The 13721-nt window shown below is 37.6% G+C and overlaps 2 protein-coding genes across 6 annotated transcripts in view; one reads left to right on the forward strand and one right to left on the reverse strand.

Moving 5' to 3' along the window:
- Positions 1–2724, reverse strand: part of XRCC4 (X-ray repair cross complementing 4) — a 99943-nt gene extending 97219 nt beyond the window's left edge. For 2 of the 5 annotated variants that reach the window (XM_070743072.1, XM_070743071.1), the window contains exon 1: positions 2631–2709. The gene's annotated coding sequence lies outside the window, so the exon portion shown is untranslated. The other 3 variants (XM_070743074.1, XM_070743070.1, XM_070743073.1) reach the window with 2 other exon arrangements.
- Positions 2725–2732: 8 nt separating this feature from the next.
- Positions 2733–13498, forward strand: TMEM167A (transmembrane protein 167A). Its single transcript, XM_070743076.1, has 4 exons — positions 2733–2822; positions 7162–7271; positions 9344–9378; positions 12109–13498. The coding sequence occupies exons 1-4, from the start codon at positions 2820–2822 to the stop codon at positions 12177–12179; spliced, it is 219 nt and encodes a 72-aa protein (XP_070599177.1). The 5' UTR covers positions 2733–2819; the 3' UTR covers positions 12180–13498.
- Positions 13499–13721: the final 223 nt, after the last annotated feature.

The raw sequence follows: 13721 nt of genomic DNA on the forward strand, positions 1-13721 counted from the left end.
CGCGCGCTTGCGGACATCCCAGCTCCGCTCCCCAGCTGGGAAGCGGATCTAGGGAGTCCCCACCGCGCCCGCGTTGCTGGGGAAAGCGCGCACGCTTGGGGACATCCCAGCTCCGCTCCCCAGCTGGGAAGCGGAGCTAGGGAGTCCCCACCGCTCGCGCGTTGCTGGGGAAAGCGCGCGCGCTTGGGGACATCCCAGCTCCGCTCCCCAGCTGGGAAGCGGATCTAGGGAGTCCCCAAGCACGCGCGCACCCCAGGCGTGAGCAACGGGGTGGGCGGGCAAAGGGCGGGCGGCAGTGGAAGCAAAAACACCATCTGCACACGCGCAGATGGTGTTTTTACTTCCGCACCGCTACTTCGCTAAAAATCGATCATCGCGTGGGGTCCTGGAACGGAACCCTCGCGATGATCGAGGGTTCACTGTACATCACTTTCACAAATGTCAATACATCACTTAAGAAAAGTTTTCACTTTCTTTTTTCCCAATTTGCAAGGTTAGAAAGAGAAAATTTTAGATATTGGGGAAAATAAAAAATACTTTACATGAAACCCACACAAGAAACCTCTTGAGTTCTCAAATGTCCTTGAGTCACAAACTCACAAAGTGTAACCTTTGTACACCAATTACCCTATACTACTTTCCAATCACAAACTATTGCAAAGATACAAAAAGTAGTGTAGTGTAGTGTAGTGCAGTGTAGTGTAATGTAGTGTAGTGTAGTATAATGTAATGTAGTGTAGTGTAGTGTAGTGTAGTGTAATGTAATGTAATAAGAAGGAAGCTTGGGGAAGGAGAAATTTTCCCAAACCCCCAAAACTTTAATCTTAGCCTATCTGTAGTCGACTGCACTCCATTCCTAACAGGCCTGTAAGAGGCATGCATAAATGCACCATTGTGCCTACCGTCCCTGTCTTACTGTCCTATTATCCAAATTTACCTGTACCTACTTTGCTTTTGTTAATATTTATACCAATACCTTCTATCTTGTACATATTTTTGACAAAATAAATAAATAAATAAATAAATGGGACCCTGTTGAACCAATACAGTTAGAAAAATGCCAAGAAATTGTTAATAAAGCTCTGACCCAGACAATATCAAAAAAGACGAATCGAGAGAGAGCGTCAATGGTACTCTTGGTATATGCACACCTTTTATACCAAATGCCACAAGTGTGCCCCTGTGTGTCTGTGTATCTACCCTGCAAGAAACATCTGAGAGGAAGAATGACTCGGAAAAGTATATTTTCCACCTTGAGTTTTATATATGTATATATAATATATACAGGCCCCTGCTCCTTTAATTTATTTATTTATTCCTTGTGGAGGAATTGTGGATACACAATTACTTGTGTGTCCAATCACACTTGGCCAATAAAGAATTCTATTCTATTTTATTCTATTCATTATTATATATTCCCTTTATATATTTATTCCCCCCCAAAAATATAATCAGTGTAACAATAAGAGCACTGCAACAAATACCTTCATGCTGCCCTTCCTCTGCTCCCACCCTTCCTTTCCTACTTTTTTTTCTCAAAGTTTGTTTTATTTGTGTCAACTCCATATTTACACATATATTACTGCATGTACCATACAAACATTTCCATAACATACATTATTACAGTAATGCCTCATTTTTTGTGGGGGATGCGTTCCAAGACCACCGGTGAAAAAAGAATTTCTGTGAAGTAAATATATTTTTTAATGTATTTAACGAGTATTTGGAACCCACCCTTTGCATTAAACAGTCATTCTATAATTTTTCTCAGCTGGAACTACATGTGATATACTACCAGTTTCTTTAATGGAGTACAGTAGTACTGTAGAATAATTTTATGAATTTTTAATGGCTTTAAAATTTTCAATGGATTTAATGGATTTAAGCCGCCTTTGAAAACCTGTGAAGTAGCGAATCCGCAAAAGATGAACCGTGAAATAGCGAGGGATTTCTGTATACCTTTCTGATCAATCTCTAGTCTATTCAACATGTTTGTCATATTGATAAAATTATCAGTCTATATTCACGTTTCTCTTTCTCACTTCCCCCCTACTCCTACTATTGTTGTGATCCGCCCCAAGTTCTCGGAGAGGGGCGGCATACAAATCTTATTATTATTATTATTAATTATTAATTATTATTAATTATTATTATTACTACTACTACTACTACTCTCTCCATCTGTTCCCCCTACCTTCCTCTCTCCACTCCACCTCTACCTCTCTCCTCCAACTTCCCCTCTCTCCTTCTGAGCCTTCCCTTGAGTTATTTAATTCTGCTAAAATTTTATACCAAACAAACTGATAATGCATTACGAACTTATTACATTCTTATCTTATTATATTCCCATCTCTTATGATATTATTTTTTCCCTTTTCAAAGTATTCGTCATCATTTCTCCTTTAGTTGTTGGTATACACTTTTAGACTAGTATCACCCTTATCCCTTTCCTACCTTGTACAGCACTAAAAATGTTACTTCCGTTTGTTTATGCGTAAACCCCGCTTGTGTGTGTTTATACGCACACGAAAACACACAGAAACACACAGAGAAACACGAGCACATAAATGGTCCTGCTTTTTAAAACAAAATCTTTCCTTAAAAAAAAAAAAGAATTATCGAGAACCTACCACTGTTCATTCCCATCCCAGGCTTAGGGGTTCTCACTTTCCCCTTCTTCCAATCACAACCCGATCCTTTCTGGTCGGCGTCTCTCTTCCGTCCAATCGGCAGGCGCCGGAGTCTCATCTTTCTTTCAGATCCCGCCTTCCCCCGCCCGGTTACCGGAAGTGTGATGTGGCTCGTGGAGGCGCGTAACTATGGTAAGAGCGGCGTTCGGGAAAGAGGCCTCCCGTTTGGGAAACCAGGGGCGGCCGGGGCCTCGTGTCTCCTTTGGCGGCCGCTCCCTTGGGAACGGCCCGATAACGTGCTTGGAAGGCCGCTTGGGCCCCTTTCCCCAGTGTAAGCCTCGCCGCCTTTGGCTTTGCGAAAGAGGCCCAGCCGACGGCGACGTGAAAGGGGGTGGCTCAAAAAACAGCATCCCTTTTTACTGCTCCCCGTCTTTTTTCTTTGTGCAAACTACGGGTGGCGAAATGTGGGCTCGCCGAAGAGCCTGGCTAGTTGTCGGCTCAGAGTCTTATCTTTACAATTCAGGGTGCAGTAACACTGCGGTTTAAATTAATCGTGGATAAAAATATTGGGTGGTGTGGACGCAGCCCCCTGTATGTAGATAGTAAAAGCGTTTGTTTACTGCCTTATCTATCTGTGCCTGCTGCTTTTATATTATTCAAAGAAGTGTAATAGCTTTCTTTTATTTTTTTTTCCTTTGAAAAAAATGCATCGGCATGTAATCAGTATTAAAATGCACTTGCGGTTAATTGCACAGTTGTTTATTTATTTGTCAAACAAGTATAGTATTACATATTAACATATAGTACATATTAACATAACATAAGTAGAACGTAGTAATAGAAAGGATAATAGGACAGTAGGATATGGACATTAGGCACAAAAGTGCACTTATGCACGCCCCTTACAGACCTCTACAGTTAAAAGGTTCATCTTTCGATTATATTATCTCTTGTCCCTGGTGTCCTAGCAGATATTTTACTTGCATGGAATTGTACAAAACACACTGCCCCCCCCCAAAATAATGGGAACACTTAACCCTGCTGTTCTGTTCGAAAAAAGTTCCTAATGTTATGTTCCCGGGTCACCCTGACCCGGACCGAAAACTCTTCATTTGCAGTGCTTATGTTTGGTCTTTTTGAAAGCTTTTTTCACCTGGAAACATGTTTGAACATTTCTGCACACAATGGAATGAAAATTGAACTGAAAAAATTAATCCTTATTGGTTTATTTTGCACATAAATGTGCCTCCCCCCCCGTTTTTGTGAAAGTTTTTTCAATTTATGGATAGTTTTGCTTGCAAAATCCATTCTATTTTACTAAAGTTGGTGTGGGATTGGTAGCTTGAACATTTCTGCACACAATGATATGAAAATTGAACTGAGAAAATTAATCCTTATTGGTTTATTTTGCTCATAAATGGGCCCCCATGCTTATACTCAAATAGGCTTATACTCGAGTAGGCTTATACTCGAGTATAAAATGATATGGTCTTATATTCAAAAATAAACCAATAAGAATCATTTTTTTTCAGTTCATTTCTATTTTTCTTATGTTTAGGATTGTTCAATTTAGTATATCAAAACTTTTGAGTTTATTGATAATTTTGCCTGCAAAATGCATTCTATTTTACTATTCTATTTTGGTGTGGGATTGGTAGCTTGAACCTTTCTGAACATAATGATATGAAAATTAAACTGAAAAAATGATCCTTATTGGTTTATTTTGCTCATAAATGGGCCCCCATGCTTATACTCAAATAGGCTTATACTCGAGTAGGCTTATACTCGAGTATAAAACAATAAACCAATAAGAGTCATTTTTTTCAGTTCATTTATATTTTTCTTATGTTCAGGATTGTTCAATTTAGTATATCAAACCTTTTGGGGGAAAATTCCTTAGGGATTTGTAGCCTTAAAAAATATAAATTGACACGAAATTCAAAAAGGATGGGGGGAGGGGGGTTTTGATCAAAATAAAAATATAAGTCTCAATTTTTCCAGTTCAATTTTCATATCATTATGTTCATAAATGTTCAAACTAGTTTTCCAGTGGAAAAAGTTTTCAAAAAGACCAAATTCAAGTACCTAAAAAAAATCATTTTGATCCGGGTCTATATGACCCGAACAGAGTAAATGTGACTTTTTTTTTGCCAAGAAAAAATTTTTTCCCCCACCCCCACAAATATTTTTTTGATGATCAGCATTGTTAAATTGAGTAAATGAATGCGTAAGATTTTAAAGAATATTTCGGATTTGGAGCATAAAAAAATAAAAAGTGAAAATTGTTGCAAGCAGCCAGGGGGGGGGGAGGCCTTATTTCTGATGTTAAAAAAACAGTAAGAATCATTTTTTTCAGTTCCTTTATATTTTTCTTATATTCAGAAATGTTCAAGGTACCATTCCCACACCAACTCCAGTAAAATAGACTGCATTTTGCAAGCAAAACTATCCATAAATTGAAAAAACTTTCACAAAAACGGGGGGGGAGGCACATTTATGGGCAAAATAAACCAATAAGGATTAATTTTTTCAGTTCAATTTTCATTCCATTGTGTGAAGAAATGTTCAGACTACTTTCCAAGTGAAAAAAGCTTTCAAAAAGACCAAACATAAGCACTGCAAATGAAGAGTTTTCGGTCCGGGTCAGGGTGACCCGGGAACATAACATTAGGGAGGTTTTTTTTTTCAGCAAGAAAGAAACCTCCCACCCCCCAAAAAAAATTCTCATAGAGAGAACCCCTGAAATGATGAAAAGTCATGAAATTTCAAGTTTCAGATATGCAGGGAAAATTTTTTACAGGGTCTCAAACCTTGATTTCGGGTCTCACAGACCCGAACAGAACAGCAGGGTTAAACAACACAATATAACTCCAAGTAAATCAAACTTCTGTGAAATCAAACTGTCCATTTAGGAAGCGACACTGATTGACAATCAATTTCACATACCCTTGTGCACATTCAACTTTGTACAGAAGGAAGTATTCAATGAGAATATTTCATTCATTCAGATCTAGGATGTGTTATTTGAGTGTTCTCTTTATTTTTTTTAGCGGTATATTTAGGCTCCTTGTTTGCAAATCACTGTTTCTAAAACAGTGTTTCTGATAAATCTACTATTTATCAGACTTGTACTGTGCTGCAATCTTATTTATTTATTAATTGGACTTCTATGCTGCCCTTCTCTGAAGATTCAGGGCGGCTCACAACATATAAAAGAAATACAAAAATAATTCCAAAGCCCAATTATAAACTGATCTAAAAACCCATTAATAAAACCATGTAACCACACCCATTCTCACCACAATCATACTGACAAAGGGAGCAAGATATTAGAGCTCAAGGACCCCAAGCTTGCCGGCAAAGGTGAGTTTTTAAAGCCTTCCGGAAGGCCAGGAGATGGTTCTCAGCATTAAAAACATTGCAGGTCTGATTTTTAAAAAAATAATGTAATGCCCCCTCAACAAAGACAGAACAATGTGCAAAAGCAAGAAGAAAATGTGGTAAAATACTTATCAACTCCTTGCTCAATCAGGAGACCTACCAGTATACTATTTCCATATTGTATGTTCACTATTCAAAATAGTATACTGGTAGGTCTCCTGATTGAGCAAGGAGTTGGACTAGAAGACCAAGATCCCTTCCAAGTTGTATTCTGATTGATTTAAAAAATTAGAATCCTTTATGACAGCAGACAAATCTGCTACAACAAATGAGACCACTAAATTATCAGTAGTATTAATTGGCATTAGTTCTTCAAGGTTTAAAGCACAAATCAACTTGGCCTTTCTGAACTCAAACTAGAGATCAAGGATGATAGCTGGATCTTTCTGCACATAAAGCATATCCTGAGCTCTCAACATTTATGTCTAAATTATATGTGACTTAATTCACTCTATTGTACTTCCAGGTACTGTTGGTGAGAGCAAAATCTGCCCTTTTCTCATAACTCATTATGTCCTCTCATTGAGAGGACATAATAAAATATTTATTTGAATTCCATCTTTATTGTTTTTACAAACAATTCAAGGAGGCAAACATATCTAACATATCTAACTTCTCCTATTTGACCCACAACAAACACCCTGTGAGATAGATGGGATTGAGTGAGAGTGATTGGCCCAAGGTCTCACAGAGCTGGATTCATGCCTAAAGTGGAACTAGAACTCAGTGTTACCTGATTTTTAGCCTGGTACATTCCAAATTTTGCTTAAAAGCCCAAATTTGTAAAATCAACATGATACCCAACAAACTCTTTGGACTATTGAAATAGAATACAAATTAAGACTTTAATTTGCAAAGCAAGTAATTTATGAATGATCAGAAATTCTCAGCAATCGTTTTGAAAAAAAATTATCCAGTACTTCATTGTTCCTTGCTTTAGATAGAATTGATATATTAGAATTATAAGGTAAATAGTAATAGGCTGTTGAATTTCTTATTTTTGTAATTATGTATGGGAAGAAGTAAATGAATATAGTAAAGAGAATTTTTAAAAACTGGTGAGTAACTAATGTATTACATTTTTTTTCAGTCTGCGATCTTCAATTTTCAGAGTCTTCTGACAGTAATCTTACTGCTTATATGTACATGTGCATACTTAAGATCTTTGGCTCCCAGATTACTGGATAACAATAAAACAGGGTATGTGCATTTTCTAGAAATTTGGGAAAAAGAGATGCATGTAAGCTTGCTTATTTTTAATTTTACTATATTGATTTTCATTTGAAATTGATTCTTTGATATAAATAATTGTTAATCCTCAAAAGCTTAATTACAGCATAAGTCATGAACTTTCTTTAAATGGAGTCTGCTTTTCTAAGAAGTATGAGATTTCACTATTTAGACCAGTGTTTCCCAACCTTGGCAACTTGAAGATATTTGGACTTCAACTCCCAGAATTCCCCAGCCAGTGAATGCTGGCAGGGGAATTCTGGGAGTTGAAGTCCAAATATCTTCAAGTTGCCAAGGTTGGGAAACACTGATTTAGACGGTTAGAGAAACGAATTTTAAAGTTAATGTTATTCCCATTGTTCTGTGTTTTTTAACTACTGTGTTTCCCTGAAAATAATACCAGTCCACATAATAAGGCCAATCAGGCTTTTCAGCATATGCACACACACACACACACACACACACACACACACACACACACACACACTAAAATAAGCCCCCCTCGAATTACTTTTCAGGGAAAGGGGGGACATGCTGGGAACTGCTCTTTTTGTGGCGGGCATTCTTTGGCCACAAGAGCAAGCAAGAGGCGGGTGTGCACACACACCGTGGAACTAGCTCGGTTCCTCCGGCTCTCCCTAGGGAAGTTTAAAACACTCCTGCCTGCAAGGAAGAGGAGGCAAGCATTGCTCCCTGCGTGTCCACCTCCTCGCAGGCAGGACTGTGTTTCAAAATGATGCCAGAGCCAGCCCAGAGGAGCCGAAGCAGTCCAGCAGATGTGCACGTATGTGTCTCCCCTCTCTTTCCCGGCCAAAAGAGTGCCTGCCCCAGAAAGAGTGGTTTCTAGCCTGGAGAGCGAGAGCAAGCAAGAAGTTGAGTGTGCACATACCCCATAAGACTGGCTTGGCTCCACTGTGGCTCTCCAGCGGTATATGGAAACACTCTCCTGCCTGCGAGGAAGCTGTGAGGCCAGTTAGGTACAGCAAACCCACAAGTGCAGGGCTTGAGCAGCAGACTGGCGCATCCAGCCTGTAATTGTCTTGGTGCGTGCAGCGGCCATGGTTTTCCAGCCACCTGCCAAGGGAGCCATGTGCTGGCCTGGAGCTGCTGCCACTGTTTCCTGCAGCGGAGGTGCTGAACTCTCGGGCACTCACTGCTTGTTGCTCTGCAGCTATTGACATTTCATAGCCCTGCAGTCAGCTAGAGAGCACCGGGCTGCGGGTCGGCCTCGCCGCCCCTTCGGCTCTGCCTCCCGCCCCTGCCTCTCTTGCTCACTTGTTGGCTCAGTCCACTCACGCTCTACCTGCCCTCTCTGTGTCCTTCAGACAGGGGATGCAGGCGAAGGCGGTGCCTGTAGGAACAGCCATCCAATCCACTGACCCTCCCCCACCTCCGGGTCTCAAATGAAGTGAGAAGGGGAAGAAACTTGTGGGCTAGCTGAGGCAAAGCACCTTCCTTTCCTCCTTCCTTCCTTCCCTCCCCCACTCAGCAGGAACCTTTTGGCTGCACACTGCATGCAAGAAATCTTTCTCTCTTCCAGAAATTAGCCTTCTGAGACTCATCGTGCCTACGTAGCCTCTTGGAGTGAAAGGGGAGAAAGATTTCTTGTGTTCAACGTGCAACCAAAACATTTCCTTTTCCTGGTGCTGTGTCGTAAGTGCACTGTTGCCCCCTCCTTCGCCGAAAGGGAACATGGCAATAGGCAACAAATAAACCTATAAAATAAATATATAAAATAAATAATGCTTTAATGAGCCTTATGTTATTCTGTTGTATCATATGACTTGTTACTATGACACATGTTGTAACAACAGGCTATAATATACATTTTGAGCTAAATGAGCAAACTCAAGATTTAATACTTAAAAACTGCATTGTGTCACTTGTATGTAACAATTCAAAAGCATTTTACGAGCATGATTTACAATTCCTTAAAAATAAATATTGGGATATTAGACATTACTATTGTATCTATAATATTGTAGTTGTATCTAATCATAGTGAAAATATTAAATTGTTTCTTACAATTAATATGTTTTCAGATTATTGGGCATATTCTGGAAGTGTGCCAGAATTGGTAAGTAGCTTCTAGTTTCTAGTCATACATACATATACTGTACATGCATGCATACACTGTTGTCGAACAATACAATTCAGTATAACATTTAAGCATGTGTAAATTGTTGAAAAATGCAAATTGCTAGTAGTATTAGTTTACACAATCTATTGATGTATTTATTTATCAAATTTATACAGCTACCAAGCTCAAAAGAAATTATTATGTCCAGCACATAGCAAAAATGTATAAAACAATAAACATATCAAACACAGACATGGGGGGGGAAAGTCACAAGCATGCACACACACGATTGTCACTGGCCACCTGAGGACTCCCCCCCCCCCAAGGCCAGATGACAAAGCTGGGTCTTGAGGAATTTCAAGAAAGTAAGGAAGGATGGAGCTAATCCCATTTTGGGTGCATAGGAGGGAATATTCCATAAATAGATACCATAGCAGAGAATCCCTGCCCTCCTTGGGCCCGCCAACTGTACTTTCCTGAGAGATTGGACTCCTAGCATCCTTCTCTTGCTAGATCTGATGAAATGAGCAAAGGTCATTGGGGAGAAGTGGTCCCTCAAATAACCTGGCCCCATAGCACAGAAGCCTTTAAAGGTCTAAAACCATGCCTTAAATTGGATCTAATTAATTGGATTTATATTATCATTCTGTTTTTTATATATGCTGTGAGCCGCCCCGAGTCCTCGGAGAGGGGTGGCATACAAATCCAATTAAATAAATAAATCTATCCATACCATGTGCTGGTCTAGAAGCGGGACATAACTGCCCATGCTGGTACGTTTTACATTAGCTGAAATTCCTGGATACTCCTCAAGGGCAGTCCTATATAGAGCATATTACAGAAATCTAATTTGGGAGAGAGGGGACTAAAGTATGAGCAAGAAAGATACCATAATTGACAGTATTGAAAGCTGCAGAGGGGTCAAATACACCAAGGATGGATGTTGCTTGGTTTGCTTCATCCTTACTGTATGCCATGATAATAATAATCATATATTTTCCAAAAAAAATTATTTTAACCCACTGACATTAAGGTTATTTTCTTTGCTTTAGTGAATAAGCATACATCATCACAAATGTCTGTATTAACAAGAAAGATTTCTGGTCTATTTTAAAAGCATCAAATATCAACCAATGGACGGCATAGTTGATTCTTGGACTAAATTTTACAGAATGCTAGTTGATGATTTTGCCTTAAAAACATCATAATTAAATATGATTGAAAGTTTCAGCATTTCTAATCTCTTACCATTTTTGTTTGTAAATCAGTCATGTGTAGGTATGTGTGTGCATACACACATGCGCACAGATCCATCTATTCTGTGGATGATGGAAAAGATTTTGTCTTTCTATCTTTGTCCTTACACAAAAATGGGGAAGATCAGATTGCAGGAAAAGGTTAAACAAAATGTCCTTAAAACAAGTTTCCCAGTGTTCGAAGCAGCCTAGGGGATTTGCTGTTTTGCAAAACAAGTGTTTGTTACTTGTCAACAAACCATATATTACTGAGTTGAGCCTTTAGAAATAATTGGCATTATATGATCCTGTAAGTTACACATAAGTGTGTGCCTTAGAAATCCAGATGTCTTTTAAGTATTTTGACTGGATTTTTTCCCTTTTGATTATTTTAACACTTTACATAAATTTTCAATAATGCAAAATGCAACTCTGCTACCTTTATTTAAGTAGTCTTTTAAATGTTCACACCTTTCATACAAGCTGTTCCCTATTTGTAAAGTATTGTTAACAGACAAGCAATCCTAATGGATGATAGATGCTTTCTTCAAGAAAATTAAGAACAGAAAACTGAATATCGTGAGGTGGTCTAGCTCAATATTAATTCTAAACAGATGTGAAATTGCATATGTTAATTCATATAGCTATTTGCAGTTTAATTACATAGTAATTATATCTCATAATATTAATTTTGGTAATCTTGCTTAAAAGGAAGAAATGGTCAATTGTTTCTAGCTGAGGAAAAATTACCTGTTGAAAAGAATATAATTATACAGTGGCACCTCTACTTAGAAACTTAATTCGTTTCGTGATCAGATTCTTAAGTAGAAAAGTTTGTAAGAAGAAGCAATTTTCTCCATAGAAATCAATGTAAAAGCGAATAATGTGTGCAATTGGGGAAACCGCAGAGAGGGTGGAAGTCCTGTTTCCTCCCAGGAGATTCCTAGAGAGGCCCCACAGAGAGTTCTCCTTGCCTTTTCCGTTACAGTTTTGGAGGCTCAGGTTTATAAGTGGAAAATGGTTCTTGAGAAGAGGCAAAAAAATCTTGAACACCTGGTTCTTATCTAGAAAAGTTTGTAAGTAGAGGTGTTTGTAGGTAGAGGTATCACTGTATTTAGTTATTGCACCAAGATTTTAAAAGTATATAAACCATTTTATTTATAAGACATTTAAGTCTTTAATTAAAAAAATACTTTTATTATTATCAATGTGCTGCTAAATTTATCAAAAGAACCTTTCAATTCTTTGTGTGTGTGGTTGTGTATGTGTGTGCATGCACTTGCAAAAGAATGCCTTTTACTACTTATGGAAAATGTGGGTTTCAGGAGAATTTGTGGATTAATTGTTACAACATTTACACTTGAATATGCCACCAGCCATTCTTTTATTGTATTCACTTGCAGACTTAAATAGTAATATTTTATTTCATTCAAATTAGGAAAAAAGGCTTGTTTGTATAAAAAGAGTAATTCAGCATTGTTTCTTCTTCCAGGTGAACGGAAGAGTCCTTACGTAGCAATATGCTGTATTGCAATGGCCTTCAGTATTCTGTTTGTACAATAAAAATGGGAAAATGTTAGAACATACTGCTGTCAATTTGCAATCAAATAAAAGACTTGAAGAAATAGAAGATAAAAATACATTCTACACCTCAATTTCTTTGTTTGGACAAGAAAAGCTTTTGTGTTTCAGTATTTTTGGTTAAAGAGCAGTGATGTTGAAAGAAATACAGCTATTAATCCTTTTGATTGGATAATCTTTATTTATGTTAATTATTCTATATTTCAGTAAAGGCTTTTTAAGACTACAACAGTGAGGTATATCTGCCATTGTTGATTTGATGTTAATCCAAAAACTCTTTTAAATGCTTTTTATTTAAAAGGTGGTTTTTTCATGTTATATGAAAAAAAACCTTTAAATTATACACAGAAAAAAAGTATAACTGTATCAGCCTCCCTATAGTCATGTGATCAAAATTCAGGCATTTGGCAACTGGCATTTTTTACAACAGTTTCAGCATATGATTGGAATTTTCGACCTTCGCAGGTGGTCTCCAATAAAATCAATGATCATTCATTTATTTCATTTAATGACCATGTGATTTCCTTACTGACTGCTATGATTCATTTAACAACCATGGCAAAAAAAGTATGTAAAATTTGGCACAATTCCCTTCAACCGCTTTGCTCAGCCATGGAAATTCTGGTTTCCATTGTCACAAGTCAAGAACTGTCTGCATATTAGGGGAAATTAAACTTTAAGAAGACTATTTGCAGCAAAAGACTTCAAATCCATTTCATGAGCGCTTTACTAATTGTTATATTTATAGGTTTTACACATAAAGTACATGCAATAGAAAATAATTTTAAAAACCTGGATTCTGTTCTGTTATGACTTTATTAAACAAATGTTTATATGTAACATGGTCAACTGTTAATATTTGTTTCACCTTGAATCTGCTTTTTAGTAAACAATTCTATACTTACTTATGGTTGTAAAGTATTAGGATTTAAATTTCATGCATGAATTTCTGTTACCTATTGGGAAATGGAATACAATGGTTTTTTTTTTTCAGAAACACCCCAATACTGTCTTTTAATCATTTCACCAGTATTTATCCGAACTTTATTATAGCATTTGAAAAACTGAAAGAACCATATTAGCTTAGTGTTAGCTGAAGTTATCTAATCTGATCTCTATTTTCCTATTATTTACTTAGTGTGTCAGTATACTGTAATTGTATATTCTCTTGACTTTTAACTTAGCTCACCAATCACAAGAAAATTTTGCTCTAACAGCTCTACCATGAGAATTATGTTATGAAGTATTGATTTTTCAAATTTCTACTATACGGAAATAAAGTGTAGTAGCGCTGAGTAGTACTTATGATCTGTCCTTGAAGTTCTGAACATTACAGCACTCCCTCATTACATGATCACAATTTGTGATTTTTCCCAGCAGGAAGTCAGAAATAGCAATTACATGAGGTCTTCATTTAATTATCTGCAGAGATCTCAATCATGGTAAAGGATTACCAGAACTGTTGTCACTAACTGGCAATGTCATGTGATATTATATGGATATCATTTAGCAACAGAAATTCCA

Source organism: Erythrolamprus reginae, chromosome 2, assembly GCF_031021105.1.
Source record: "Erythrolamprus reginae isolate rEryReg1 chromosome 2, rEryReg1.hap1, whole genome shotgun sequence".
NCBI lineage: Eukaryota > Metazoa > Chordata > Lepidosauria > Squamata > Dipsadidae > Erythrolamprus > Erythrolamprus reginae.

Excerpts from the sequence above, each read along its gene's own strand:
- TMEM167A (XM_070743076.1), top strand. Across the intron at positions 7,272-9,343 it reads CTGGATAACAATAAAACAGG|ATTATTGGGCATATTCTGGA; the intron begins GTATGTGCATTT and ends ATATGTTTTCAG. Across the intron at positions 9,379-12,108 it reads CTGGAAGTGTGCCAGAATTG|GTGAACGGAAGAGTCCTTAC; the intron begins GTAAGTAGCTTC and ends TTCTTCTTCCAG.